A 13,455-nucleotide genomic window follows, 5' to 3' on the forward strand; every position below is an offset into this window, starting at 1 on the left:
GAGCAACCAAGGGAACAGCAGACGAGTAGGAAATGTAAAAGAAAACAAAAATCAGATCTTTATAGCCAGGCACTGTGTTGTTTCAACCACCCCAGCTATCGGTGAACCACATTAATTTTTATGACTAATGGATGAAAACAATTACATTAGCAGCCTCAACCTTGCTTTCCTATAAAAACAGAAATACCATGTACTTTTTTCTCTTACACGTTTACAAGTTTAGGGATATGTTGTACCACCCACTTTTTTTAGGAGGATGTTCTACCACGGATAAGCCTTAAAACTACTAGTTAGACAGCAACCTCAAATTCTTAGCTGACCAGAAATGTACTTCAAAGGCCCAGAGTTGAGTAAGCAAAACTGGCGTTTGCAAGTCCTAAGTAGCAAACGCTGTGATTTGAGTCGTTCCTCTGACATGCACAGCAGATGCTGTTTCTTTCAAAATAAATATAATTTTTAATATTATGCATTTGATAATCTCGTTTACCCTTCATGAAAATTTTATGGCATGGTTGCATGCATCCAGAGACAGATTTAGAGCCATAAACTGTTTTCATTCTGCTTATCTAATTCTCATTGACACCTATGTATATTAAGCAGCAGATGTAGGGCAGCTCGAGATGGCTTCTTCTCTCACTGACACTAGCATAAATTTGGGTTGCTCCTGCGACTAGATGAGAGTGGGCTCCCTAATACCTAATGCTTAGTCGATCCCTGTTGCGTATTTCTTGTTGAAAGGCAAAGGCTCGAGGCTAATTTATACATCCCCTGTCCAGGCGAGAGCGGGAGTCGGGTGTCTAACTGAGCTCCGTGAAATGTGGGAAAGCTCTTAGGAAAGAAGTTCGTGAGGGCTGGGGCTGCGGCCTCGGCACCCTGGGCTTGTTGTTCATCTTCCCCTTTGCCCTTGCAGATATGCCCTGTGTGCAAGCGCAGTATAGTCCTTCACCGCCCGGTTCAAATTATGCAGCTCAGACCTACGCGTATGGCTCGGAGTACAGCTCAGAGATCATGAACCCTGACTATGCCAAGCTGACCATGGACCTGAGCAGTACTGAAATCACTGCCACTGCCACCACCTCCCTTCCCAGCTTCAGCACCTTTATGGAGGGTTACTCTGGCAGCTACGAGCTCAAGCCTTCCTGCCTCTACCAAATGCAATCTGCCTCCTCCGGCCAGAGGCCCCTCATAAAGATAGAAGACACCCGGCTCTCCCCATACCAGCCCTCACTGCCACCCTCCACGGACGAGGGGATGCCCAGCACTTCCATGTACTTCAAGCAATCTCCACCCTCCACGCCCACCACTCCTGGCTTCCCCTCTCACCAGAGCCTGTGGGATGAGCATCCGCTGCAGCCCACGCAGACCTGCCTGCCGCCTGGCCACCTGATGGACGCTGCCCCCATGAAGACCGTGCCTCCACGCTTCCCCCTCTTCCACTTCAAGCACTCGCCCCCCCACACGCCGGCCACCGCCGCCCACATGTGCTATGACCCTGCCTCTCTGAGCCTGCCCCTGGGCTCTGACAGACCTGCTGCCAGCCAGACATCCATGGAGAGCCATTCCTACGGGCTTCACCTGGCCAAAAGACCAGCCACCTTAGCCTTCTCACCGCTCGGCCTCAACGCAGCCGCCTCCAGCCTGATGGGTGAGAGCAGTGGCGGTGGCAGCAGCGGCCTCCCATCTCCACCCAGCAGGAGCTCCTCGTCCGGGGAAGGCACCTGCGCCGTCTGTGGGGATAATGCTGCCTGCCAGCACTACGGGGTACGGACGTGTGAGGGCTGCAAGGGCTTTTTCAAGGTGAGAGCTCTGCGCTTTACTCCCCTCCCCACTTCCCCCAGCCTCCCCTCCCTCCCTACCTGCCCCGGTACGCTCCTGGTTCTCGTCTGGGGGCTCAGGGACGTTGTGTTAGAGCTCAGAGCCCCCCCCAGAAGGGCGTGATGGACATCCACCCAAAGCTTTTGAAGAAGGCCAAAGCAAGCCCTCCCTAGGATAAAAGGATCAGGCAGTCTCAGCTGAGAAAGGGCCATGTCAGTGAGCTGGGCAAACCACGGCCCCGGTCTGCCAGCATCCCTCTATGGAGCACGGGGCACGCCCCTCTGAGCTATAAACCGTATTTGTTCCGTAGCGACACTCACCTGGAATACATCCAACCTGGGTTTTTCTCAGTTGCTCCTTCCAATTAGACCTCATTTTTAAGTGAGGAAAGAAATCCAGAAATCGTAAAGTCCACTTGGTATTGTAGTTAACTGCAGCGGTGCCATTCGTGGTGCCGGGACGGTTGGGGTGAGGAGGGCTGTAGGGTCGGCGCTGGGAGGAAACTGGTTTCATGTGTGGGACAGCCTCAAGCATGTCTGGTTTTGCTCGCTTGCTGCCTGGTCATTACTCTTCAGTTCAGGAGCCCCGTTGAGTCCTCACCAGCGGCAAACTGCTTGCCGAGCAGTGACTAAGCACTGCACGGGGTCCCGGTGCCTGCTCTGTAACGGAGAAGGCTTTGGCAGCTGAATTAGCAACACCAATAACTTACACACGGCCATTTCTCAGTGGAAACTTTGTGCTGATGTTGTTAAGATCTGAATACCCTCTTTTTGCTCTTAGATTTGGGCGCTTCGTAATTTCCTCTGGGCAGACCCAGAGTTCAGATTCCAGGGTCGTTTTCAGAATTAGGTTGTTTAAGTGAAGAACTTGGGATGGACTTTTAGGGGGATCGTTCTGGGCAGCAGGTTGAAGATTTGATACATTTGGGGGTTGATATGGTGTATTCCTTCCTGCAAAGATAGCAGTCATGCCCCTGTTCTGGTAAAAGATACAACGGGAACAAAATAGTCCAAAAATAGTTGGGGGGGGAGGGCTTGCAACATTTTTTTTATTGTGCACAGAGCTGCTAATGTTACTTAATAATAATCCTTTGACAACATGGTAAAACACACATCTCCTGTAAAACTCATCAGTTATTTAAATATAATTAGAAAGGGAAACACAAATAACCTGGAAATAGCAGCTTTTATGGGCCCAATCCTGCCCCTGTGGAAATCAAAAGCATATCCTTGACTGGGAGCAGTATCTAGAGCTTATTCTGCAAAATGAAATGATTTTCAGCTCTAAAGCACAATGAACAATATTTGCTATGGCTCTTGTATTTAGTACATCGAGGCTGTTGTTTGAAAAGGAACACAAATTATGAAATAACATTTTTCCATTAATTTAATTGCAGTGAAAGATTTAATATTGAATGTTGAGCTGATAAATTTGTTCCTGTTCTGATGTCTTTATTTCTTTCTTATTAATGTCTTTTTTTTTTTTTTGTGCTGCGTTATTTATTGATGTGTCTTTGATTTTAAGTATGGAAATGCATAATACATTCTTGCATCAATATTTGTTACATTCTGCTAAGGCTTACCTGGTTTTTACAAATTTTAAATCTATTGCATAGATTTAAGATCATTTTACAGTTAATTAAATGTATATAACTACAGTATAATTCTATCTATTTTTTTTCCCAGGTCGGGTTAGCTTTCCCAGAATATTTAACTAAACATATTTTGTAGAGGTTTCTGGTATTTTTATTTTTCTCCCCAATGATTTTAATGGCTAACCAAACCAGCTATTGTGGTATTTGACTAACAATAGCGATAGCAAGAGAAGTACACCGCAGATCATTTTGATTTTATTTTAATAAGGTCAGCAATAATCAAGGGAATGAACCAAGTAGAAAATTGTTCCCAAAGGGATATTAAAAGCGGAGATAATCTAATCCCCAAAGGTAGATGCGATGACCTGGTAATTTCAGATATGATTTTATCATTCAAAGTTGCTTGTCTCCAGAGACTTGCTTCAGAACAATCCTAGATGATTTTCATTGTCAGCAGCTAACACTAATAAAATTGTTTTTCCTGGAGGCTAGTGTGTTAGGAAATTAATTTTATCTAATTATATGAATTGCACTGTCGCTTTTCATGTTGTAATTAAAACACATTTTGTCAGGTTCTAAGCTGTTCAAGAAACGATCGGTTTACTATTTTTGTGTTGCATTTTCACAGAGAACAGTTCAGAAAAATGCAAAATATGTTTGTTTGGCAAATAAAAACTGTCCAGTGGACAAGAGACGTCGTAACAGATGCCAATACTGCCGGTTTCAGAAGTGTCTCAGCGTCGGCATGGTTAAAGAAGGTAAGGACTATCGCTATTATTATCCCAGACACTGAAATATTACCTTTAATGATTCTCTCTGTGTGTGTGTGTGTGTGTTTGGACATGGATGTCTTTGCAATGAATTTTACAGTGACGGGATTCATAACTTACCCCCAAATATGTGCATTTGTGCAATAATGTATCGATTCTCTTCTTTTCACCCATCTTATCATATCTAGACTCTAGACCCCAGAGTTCAAGAACAGCAAGGTCATGAGAGGATAATTTGACACTGCCCAAAATGTCTCCTTTATTAACTTTGAGCGTTGCTCGATAACGCTGTTTCCTTCCCCCTGTTATCTCACCGGGGGCTGCACTGGGTTGTGGGCATTTTGACATAGGATCTTCCCTCATTCCCGTAAGCTGATTGTAAATTTGCAATCAATTTAAATGGAAAGAGGATCAACTCATTAGTCCCAATTCTGCAAATATTTAAGTGTGTGAGTAATACTGTGTGAGCAGTCCCATTGCAAATACTGACGTGGATAATAGAACCTATATAGCATGACCATGTTTTTTCAAATTCTTCAAGAAAGCTAGAAGTCCTTTGAATGAACTGCTCTGCCATTTAAAAGGTGCACCCGTAGCAGGAACATTAGAATTTGTGTTTCACATTCAGTTTTCTTTCAGCAGTAGAGTGTAGCTCTGTGCGTGTGTGTGCATGGGCACGCATACAGGGGTGCATAGATGGGCTGCAAACAAAGCATGAACACTCGGAACACAGCTGGGCTTTAAGCAAGCAGCTGCATTGCTGCTTACGATCACGGGTCTGATGCAATTTTGGTATCGTCTGTGTTCCTTTGCAGTCAAAGGCATCAAAGAGCATGTGCTGAAAATGGAGAATGCTCTTATTTTTGCCAGGCTGGCCACCAAGCAGGTGTTCATTCTGATCCGTCGTTTGCCGGTATCTTCACAACTGATTCCCCCTTGGTTTTTTTTCACCTAGTTGTCCGTACCGACAGCCTGAAAGGGAGAAGAGGTCGGCTGCCTTCCAAACCAAAGAGCCCCTTACAGCAAGAACCCTCTCAGCCCTCCCCGCCTTCCCCTCCCATCAGCATGATGAACGCCCTCGTACGAGCTTTAACCGACTCCACGCCCAGGGAGCTTGACTATTCAAGAGTATGTCTCACTTTTCTTCGCCCGTTCATTTTGCACATAGAAATGATTAGTGAACTGCATTTCTGCTTACTGACCGGTTTGCTAAAATGAAATTAAATGTGAAATTTGGATGAGGGTAGAAATTTGTCTGGCCAGCCACGTCTTTTCTTGGTAGGTGGACGATGAGGGGAAAGGAGGTGCAGTAGAAATTAGCGTTAGTAACTATTCATCGTGAGGACCTCAATCACAAAGTTATCTGTGGTGTGTTCTGTGGTTGAGTGAAAGCAATAATGTGTGGATGAATGGAGCATTCTTCTTGCAAAAGGCTGTGCCAAAACACTAGCAATTACAATATGATCTATTAATCTACCAAACTCAGGAGCAGCACTCATGTGTCCAATATCTTAATTTCCAGATTCTGAAGGCTAAAATCTAATAGCATTTCCCCAATATTCAGATATAAGGGTTGCAGGGAGTAACACTGGATGGATAGGGCCATTTCTGTTGAAAGCAATAAGAGTTTTGCCATTATTTACCATGCTTTGGATACCCCAGCATGAATATTTCTTCAGTAAAATTCACATTTGTAAAACAAACCTTTTAAAATCGAAATTCTAAAAAATTATCTCAGCAAAGCTTTACCAGAGATTATATATTTTTGTAACCTGTTCTTTAATGTATCACATTCACCATTTAAATATTCATGGAATATTTTGAAAGCTTAAAGAACTGTTCCATAGTTATTCAAATACAGCATTGAAATGGCTTGTTAAATACAATTTTAGGCAGGTTGGTATAAGAAAAGAAAAAAATACAGCTAAGGAAAAACAAGATCAAATTCCTGTCCCTTAAATAAAATATGATTAAATCAGAGACTGTAAAAAATACAGCTGTACTCAGACAGCATCTACATTGGCCATTTATCACTTGTTGCTAAGTAATATTTAATGCTAAAACATATTTGATCGTAATTATATAAAAATTACATTATTCTATTTTGGAATATACTTACATGTATCATTTAGCAATTTTAAGCATGCTGTAACATATCTTCTTCAAGCTAATCTGTAAGTATGCAGTCATATGATTTTCCAAATTATTATTAAGAATCTAGCTGTTCGGTATCTGACAGCCTTTTAGGGGGAGAATGCATTGGCTGTATTTACACATATTTTAACTTACCCAGAATGTCTCAGGGGGTCATTCTGCAAATACTGAGCTGTGTGACGAGCTGTGCTCTTTGACAGAAATCTGCTGGGTGCCACCGAATTGCAGGCATATAATAGGCCATGAAAGCAGTATCTGACCTTATGTATTTATTTATTTATAGATAGAAAGTTGTTTTGCATTTACAAAAAACTTAATGAAAACTCTGTATTTTTATGTGACTTTTTCTTTTGTCCTGCAGTAATGATTTCTTTTTTAATGAAAACAGCCCATAGATCTAATTGTTGAACAGTTCTGTTGGACATTACAGGAAGCATATGATTGACAGTAAATTAATTTAGTCTTGGTAGCTAAAAGATTAAGTATGATTGTCTGTTAGGACATACTAATATCCAAGTTTTTCTTTACGATAAAATATATAATAGTCTGTTATGCTCAGCAATACTGAAAAGACAAAAATATGCTGAAAGAAATTAATAGATTCTTATGTTTTTCATAATCCTTATACTTACTTAAAAAGTTAAGGGAGATCAGAAACAAATGCTGTGTAGAAACTGAGATTAACTAAACAAAATATGCAGTAAACACACTGTAATGCTAAAAAATCCCTTTGAAGAATAATCCTGTACCTGTGAAGACTAACTCATGGCACGTTCGGTTAGGCTATGACCCTGCCATGCACCACAAACGGGTAGATCTGGAAAGCTGGCTTTGGAGCCAGTCCTAAAACTTCTGCAGGCATGACCTTAATGTTTAGCATGGTCTTCGTGTTTACAAGCCGTAATGTCCTGACCGTCTTAAAAATACAGATAAGTTTCAAAGAGGAATGTGTACCCCTTCCTTCCAAAAAAACCTACACACACAAAAAACCACCCCAAAAACCAAAACAAAAAATAAGTTACATAAGCTCTGAATTTTAAACCAAAACAGATTGGAACTGGTTCTGTTCAGAACATGGCTACTTTTCATTTCAGCACTGGTTTTAACTTACCAGTCCACAGCAATGGTATATTTAGGTACTTGGTTTCAGAAAGCAATTGCTAGGAAGAGAATTTGGTTTATGAACTCCTTAAAGGCCAAGGGCTGCAGTCCGGTCTCACAGCTGTTTTACTGGTACAATTCCACAGGTTTACGCTTCTAAGTAAAAGAAACAGACCCTATATCTTGTCATCCTTATTCATGCAGAATAGCCACCAACTTAAATAGAACGTGTTGCCTTTTGGGAGGGAGAGCGCAGCATTTGGGTAATAATTCCCCTCTTCCCCAGCCACGAAATTAAGCAAATATCATAGGCTTTTGGAAAAACACGCATTGCTTCTCCCGTGTGCAGAGAAGTTGTTGCTGGGCTTTTTGCAGCTATAGCAGTTGATGAAGGTCTGATGAAAGCAGGCAAAGGTTAGAGCTAGGTCATGCTATCAGGCTCCCCAACATCAGGCTCTCCAAATCTCTTTAGATATATCATACAAGTTGGGTTTCATTTAATTCCCAAAGGAGCTCTGAGGAAGGGAGTAAGGCAGAGCTTTGTCTTCTGCCTTTCTCCCGGCGTGCCTCCAGTTTGCAACAGGGCAGATTAAAAAAATGCATATCGGACCCCTTCCGTACCATGGCCTCCTGACCAAGGGCAGGCTTACAGCGTCTTGGTCAGAAGTTAAGTCAAATATCACCTCTTAACAATGAAATAACCATGGAAAAAACCCACAGACTTCGGTGCATAAAACAACCATACATATTGTTTAGGATTACTTACATACTCATAAGTGTTACAAGTAAATAATATTTTATTTCAGCTCTTCTTTGTAAGTGCTAACTCTTTGTAGCAAGCAGTGACATACTAGAGCAGCTAGAAATTCTACAATTCCATATATTTTTTTATCTTTCTTCTAAAATCAGTCTCATGGGCTAAACTATAGCAACAAATAGAGGTTACAATTTTTTTAGATGCATCTAATTCAATTAAGTGTCCCAGGTGGGGTATACCATACTATAGCACTGAGAGTTATGTGACATAATGCAGCATTCAGCTTCATTAGAAAATGTTAAAACTTTGCCTTACTTTTGCCAAAGGAATGATTTATAAATACTGGGAGTGAATTAATACCTGACATAATTACGCTGACTTGTGATGAGTTATATTTAGAATGAACTTAGGGTAGTATCTTTTTTCTTTTCCTTTTCCTTTTCTTTTCCTTCCTTTTTACTGATCAAAGGATCACAAATGTGTCTTGCCTTAGCAGTACCTGTGGTGAGGCAGGAGTTTCCATCAGCCTTTTCCATTTCCCTGTGTAGAAAGGAGAAGTCATAGCTCAGCACCTGCCCAGCAAAGTGCATCTCCTGGAGTCTTCAGGAGCTGAAGGCCATGAATGGGAAAAGCCTGTCTACTCACACTCATACTGTCTTGGCTTTCTCCACAGCTTCATTTTAAGAGGCTCCAGAATATGCCAGGTCTCTGAAAAAGCATGAGATGTTTTTCTACCTACTGATCACCCTGGCGCATCTTGCCACAGTCCAGTGCTGGGAGTATTTATTTCATGCTGCTTGAGCATCCTCAACTGCTCCATTCAGATGGGGGACTGAACAGGTCAATGGTGCAGCATACAGATTTTTCTACCGCTGCTCCCCATCCTCTCTGTATTTTGGCCTTTACTTGCTTCACCATCACAGGATCCTTCGGAGTAGCTGGGGCAGAATTTGTCTCTGCGTGAACTTTATCAGAGGGATCACATGTGTTTTGCTAGCTGACTAGGGATGTGAGCTGGAGCTTACCATGAGAAACTCCCATAGTTAGTGTTGGGCAAGCAGAACAGAGTCATTCAGGACTAGCACTGGTACCCCACATATGGCGGGAGGTCTCTAGGATTGCTATAGTTGGGCCGTCAGTCAGAAATTTTGGCACTGTGCCCTTCATCCCTTACCTGTCAACAGCAACCAGCTCCAACTAGGACAGGCAAAGAACAGGAGACCTACCTACCCAAGGAGTTCTGCTTGCTGATTCCTCCCCCCCCCCCGCCCCCCCTTTCCTGCACAGAGGTGACTTTTGGGCTGCAGTAAGCAACTTGGGCGATATCTGCAGCCCAAGTGGCACACTTGTAATAAGGTCCTCCCAGGCTGCCAGTTCACTGTTACCGATCGGGAAAGAGATGTGGGTCCTTCTGCTTCCACTCTGGCTTGGGGAGTTGCTAGCGAGACCTTTAGGCTGACGGACTCAAGCCCTAACTGCATGTGGAAAGGCATTTCCAAAGGGCGTGGGCACTTCTTTCAGCTACGGAGACCACCCCAACCTTTCCCTGGCTGAGTCCCAGAGAGAGAGCGGGTATGAAGTCTCTCCCAGAATCAACCCGCAAGATGCCTGATGTTGTTACAATAAATCCCAAATCATGCAGTCCCTGCTCAGCAAAGCAGCAGTGCTTTCCAAGCACCGAATTGGACTGAGCCACGAAAGCTCCCGTTGTGTTTTCTGCCGAGAGCGAGCGAGCGAGCGGTGTCACGGGAGTGACAGGGATCCGCTGCTGAGGCAGGAGGAGATAGCAGGGAGGGAGGGAGCTGTCAGAGGGTCACGGGGAAGCTGAGCAAGCTGAGCCTGTCGAGTGGTTGTCTGGAAGAGTTATGGCTGCATCAGCAGGATAATAGGTTCTCCTGAACCTTAAATGCTCCTATTTGAAGGATAAGAGGTGATATGAGGCATCTGTTTTCCTTTGAACCAATTCTGTATTCAAATGAAGCAATGCTGCATGTGTCAGATAAAAGATGATTTATCTTATGTGTCTCTATCACTGTCAGATAAAATGCAGTTTGAGAGGTTTTGGAAGAAATCTGTGGTTTGGACATACTGAGACATATTCATCAATGGGAAAAGTGTTTAATTGTAGTAAGTTAAATAGTATTCCTCTTCTAGTGTGATGGAAATTATCCTACCCACCAGGTTTCTGTTTCTGTTTACTAATAGCATACAGGTACTTGTAAACTGTGATAAGTATTCTATTTTATTTATACATTTTAAACGATTTCTATACACGTGGAAATATTTTTGCAATCTACCTCTGAACAGTGAAACGCCTGTAGGTAGCCAAATGGGCAGATAGGTGTAGACCTACTTATTATGCCTTTGATAAGAATAACACCATCTTTGCCACAGAAGGAAATATTGTCGGGCAGGTAACACTGTATGTTTCACAGAATGCCCTTAAATGCATATAACGTTGCTTTCTGTGGCTTTCATTTTAGTACTGTTCCACTGATCAGGCTGCTGCAGGCACAGATGCAGAACATGTACAACAGTTCTATAATCTTCTGACTGCCTCCATTGACATAACTAGAGGCTGGGCAGAAAAAATCCCAGGATTTACTGACCTCCCAAAAGAAGATCAGACATTACTCATAGAATCAGCTTTTTTGGAGCTGTTTGTACTAAGACTCTCCATCAGGTAACTATTTATTTCATTTCCTCTTAAGCTGATGTGAAAAACCATCCATCTAAATATTTTTAAGGAATAAGTATGGCGCTACCTCTGAACATCGTCCATTGTACCAGAAAGCCCACAAAACATCAGCAATGTCTGAATCCACAGGATATGGTGTTTAATTTGTTTTATGCTGCAGAAAAAACCAAGAAAGTGATTTAGAAAGAGAGCATAGGTCTCACTAATGTGCTTCTTTTTATTTGATATACCCCATCCTCTTCTTCCAGAGTAATCGAAATTGATCCTCAGGTACTATTTGAGCAAGTTTGCTTCATACTCGCCAGCATAAACTATAGAAAAACACCCCCAGTGTGAAAGCATTTTCCTTTCCCCCCTTCTTTTGCACATGCACATCTTTGCCGTCTGTTTTTGAAAGGGATGAAGAAGCTTTAAAATCATGCTCAGGTTGTTTTTCTTCTTAATACCAAGTCATTTAAGAGAGTGAGATACTATTTGTCAGCCTGACATTAGTTAAGACACTTTACCAAAAACGCTTTCAGGGACTGGGGAAATTCCAAACTGGTGATTTGAATTATGCCCTTGTTTCTTTAGGTTGAAAATGACCTTTGCATGTGGCTTTTAACAGGGGTATTGGCAACAAGGAGGGAAAGGAGAGGAGAGCTTGGCTGTAATATCTCTCTTACAGACAGGTTTTCACATAAGAGAGCTTACGATGTTTTGTGTATTGTGGTGCGTTATTGCATGTGTTTTCCATTGTTTTTTCCTTATCAATTTTTACAATATGAAAAATGCAGATAAGACTAAGTAAATGCCGAGAGTTGCAGACTCTTTTCTTTCTTCATTTTTTATTAGTTTTGTATTTCAAAATGCACTCACTGACTATTCCTTTGGTTCAAACATACAATATTTAATGTAAAATGTCCTCTCTGTTTATGCCTTTGGGCAGGACCAAAATCCTAACTAATTAGACAGTCTACACCACATGCTACAGCTAACCTCAGGCTTATAACTCTACCAAGTAAGCAATCATAGAAGCTTGTTTGTTGTACTTTGGCCCCAAGGGAGAAACATATTGTCAAACGTGAATGCCCACATATGTCTCAGGATAATATGCCTTGGATTTTAAATGACAGACACTTCAATACTCGTTATGCATTTTGCTGTAAAGTAGAAAATGCATTTCTAATTTTTTCAATGATTTTTATTTGAGGTCTGATACTGCTGAGGATAAGTTTGTATTCTGCAATGGACTTGTGCTTCATAGACTTCAGTGCCTTCGTGGATTTGGGGAGTGGCTCGACTCTATTAAAGACTTTTCCTTAAACTTAAAGAGCCTTAACCTTGATATCCCAGCCTTAGCAAGTTTATCAGCTCTAACTATGATTACAGGTAAGTGCTCCTTTCTTAATAGAAAGCTTCAGACTCTAGTGCTTTGCTTTAATGTAGATTCAAGCAATTTTGGTAAACTTAGCTATATTCAGGGTAAAGCGAGTATGATTTTTAGGCATTGTAATGACCGTACCAAAATTGTGGACTAACATTAGACCATCAGCTACCACTGTTAAAATGTAATCTAACTCTCTATTTCTTCATGGTTTCATTGTTTTCTCGGAATAGTATCAAAAAGGCAAACTGCTTCCAAGCAAATTGTGTAGCTACTACAAAAATGTACAAAATACTTGCTGAATTCACAGAAAAGCCTAATGAAATGACCAGAGCTAGGCCTTCTCTGTAGGAATACTAATATCAGGGTAGCTTGAGAGCTAGAAGCCATACAGCTAGTGTAACTCACCTTGCAGCAAGGTAGCTAGGCCAGAAGGAGGGACGTGGTTTAGTGGTGGGATGGCAGGGTTAGGTTAACGGTTGGACTTGATGATCTTAAAGGTCTTTTCCAACCTAAATGATTCTATGATTCTATGAGTGCTTCACGAGGTCAGGCAGGCTGCTTTTGGTAGCCAAGCTACTGTAGGTATTCCATGTACTGCATTTTGAGAGAGAAAATTGAAGAATAGTAAGAAAAAAGTCCTCTTCTGCAGTTGTAGAAAAGTTTTTGGGCATGCATGTGATCATAGCACCCCTTCTGCCAGCTGGGGCAAACAGCAGAAAGCTCATGACAGAATCTGCCAAATCTGGCCAGTAAATACAAAACGGGGGAGCATAACCTTGTCAAGTTTAGTCTGCTCATTCCTGAAACAAAACCCCTTGAAGTACACACAGCATGCCTTGGGCTTCTTGCAACTCTTGCAAAGAGGCATGGCTGCTGGGAGCAGGCAGGGTTGGGAGTAGGGGTGTCTGACAACCACGCAGCAGAAGTCAGCGCAGCAGTCATCTCTGCTGAGAGCCTCACACACACTGCAGAAGAGCTGGTAGCATAAAGGTGCAACTTGTGTCATCAGGGTGAGGCAGGGCTTCAGCATGCCTTGAGCTGGATCTTTCCAGGGATGCTATAAGCTCCACCGGGTTGGATATTGATTTCTTCTTGCATTTCAGGCACCTACCAGTTCGCAGGTGGTGGCCTCAACAACATCAGCTGCAGTCTTCATTTTACCTGGGATCAGGTGTTGCCAGGGAAAGACTGAGAAAA

General features: G+C 42.4%; 1 protein-coding gene across 3 annotated transcripts in view; it reads left to right on the forward strand.

Annotated features, from left to right (window-relative positions):
- The first annotated feature begins 909 nt into the window (after window positions 1-909).
- NR4A3 (nuclear receptor subfamily 4 group A member 3) overlaps window positions 910-13,455 on the forward strand; it is a 24,037-nt gene continuing 11,491 nt past the window's right edge. Inside the window, exons 1-5 of one of the 3 annotated variants that reach the window (XM_009643486.2) lie at window positions 910-1,797; window positions 4,038-4,167; window positions 5,135-5,307; window positions 10,675-10,874; window positions 12,082-12,260. In XM_009643486.2, coding sequence (XP_009641781.1) covers window positions 913-1,797; window positions 4,038-4,167; window positions 5,135-5,307; window positions 10,675-10,874; window positions 12,082-12,260 — 1,567 coding nt within the window. In that variant the 5' untranslated portion in view covers window positions 910-912. Of the gene's footprint in view, window positions 1,798-4,037; window positions 4,168-5,134; window positions 5,308-10,674; window positions 10,875-12,081; window positions 12,261-13,455 lie in introns of those variants that run through there. The other 2 variants (XM_035899002.1, XM_035899001.1) reach the window with 2 other exon arrangements.

This window comes from Egretta garzetta, unplaced genomic scaffold, assembly GCF_000687185.1.
Source record: "Egretta garzetta isolate BGI_Z169 unplaced genomic scaffold, ASM68718v1 scaffold88, whole genome shotgun sequence".
Classification (NCBI taxonomy): domain Eukaryota; kingdom Metazoa; phylum Chordata; class Aves; order Pelecaniformes; family Ardeidae; genus Egretta; species Egretta garzetta.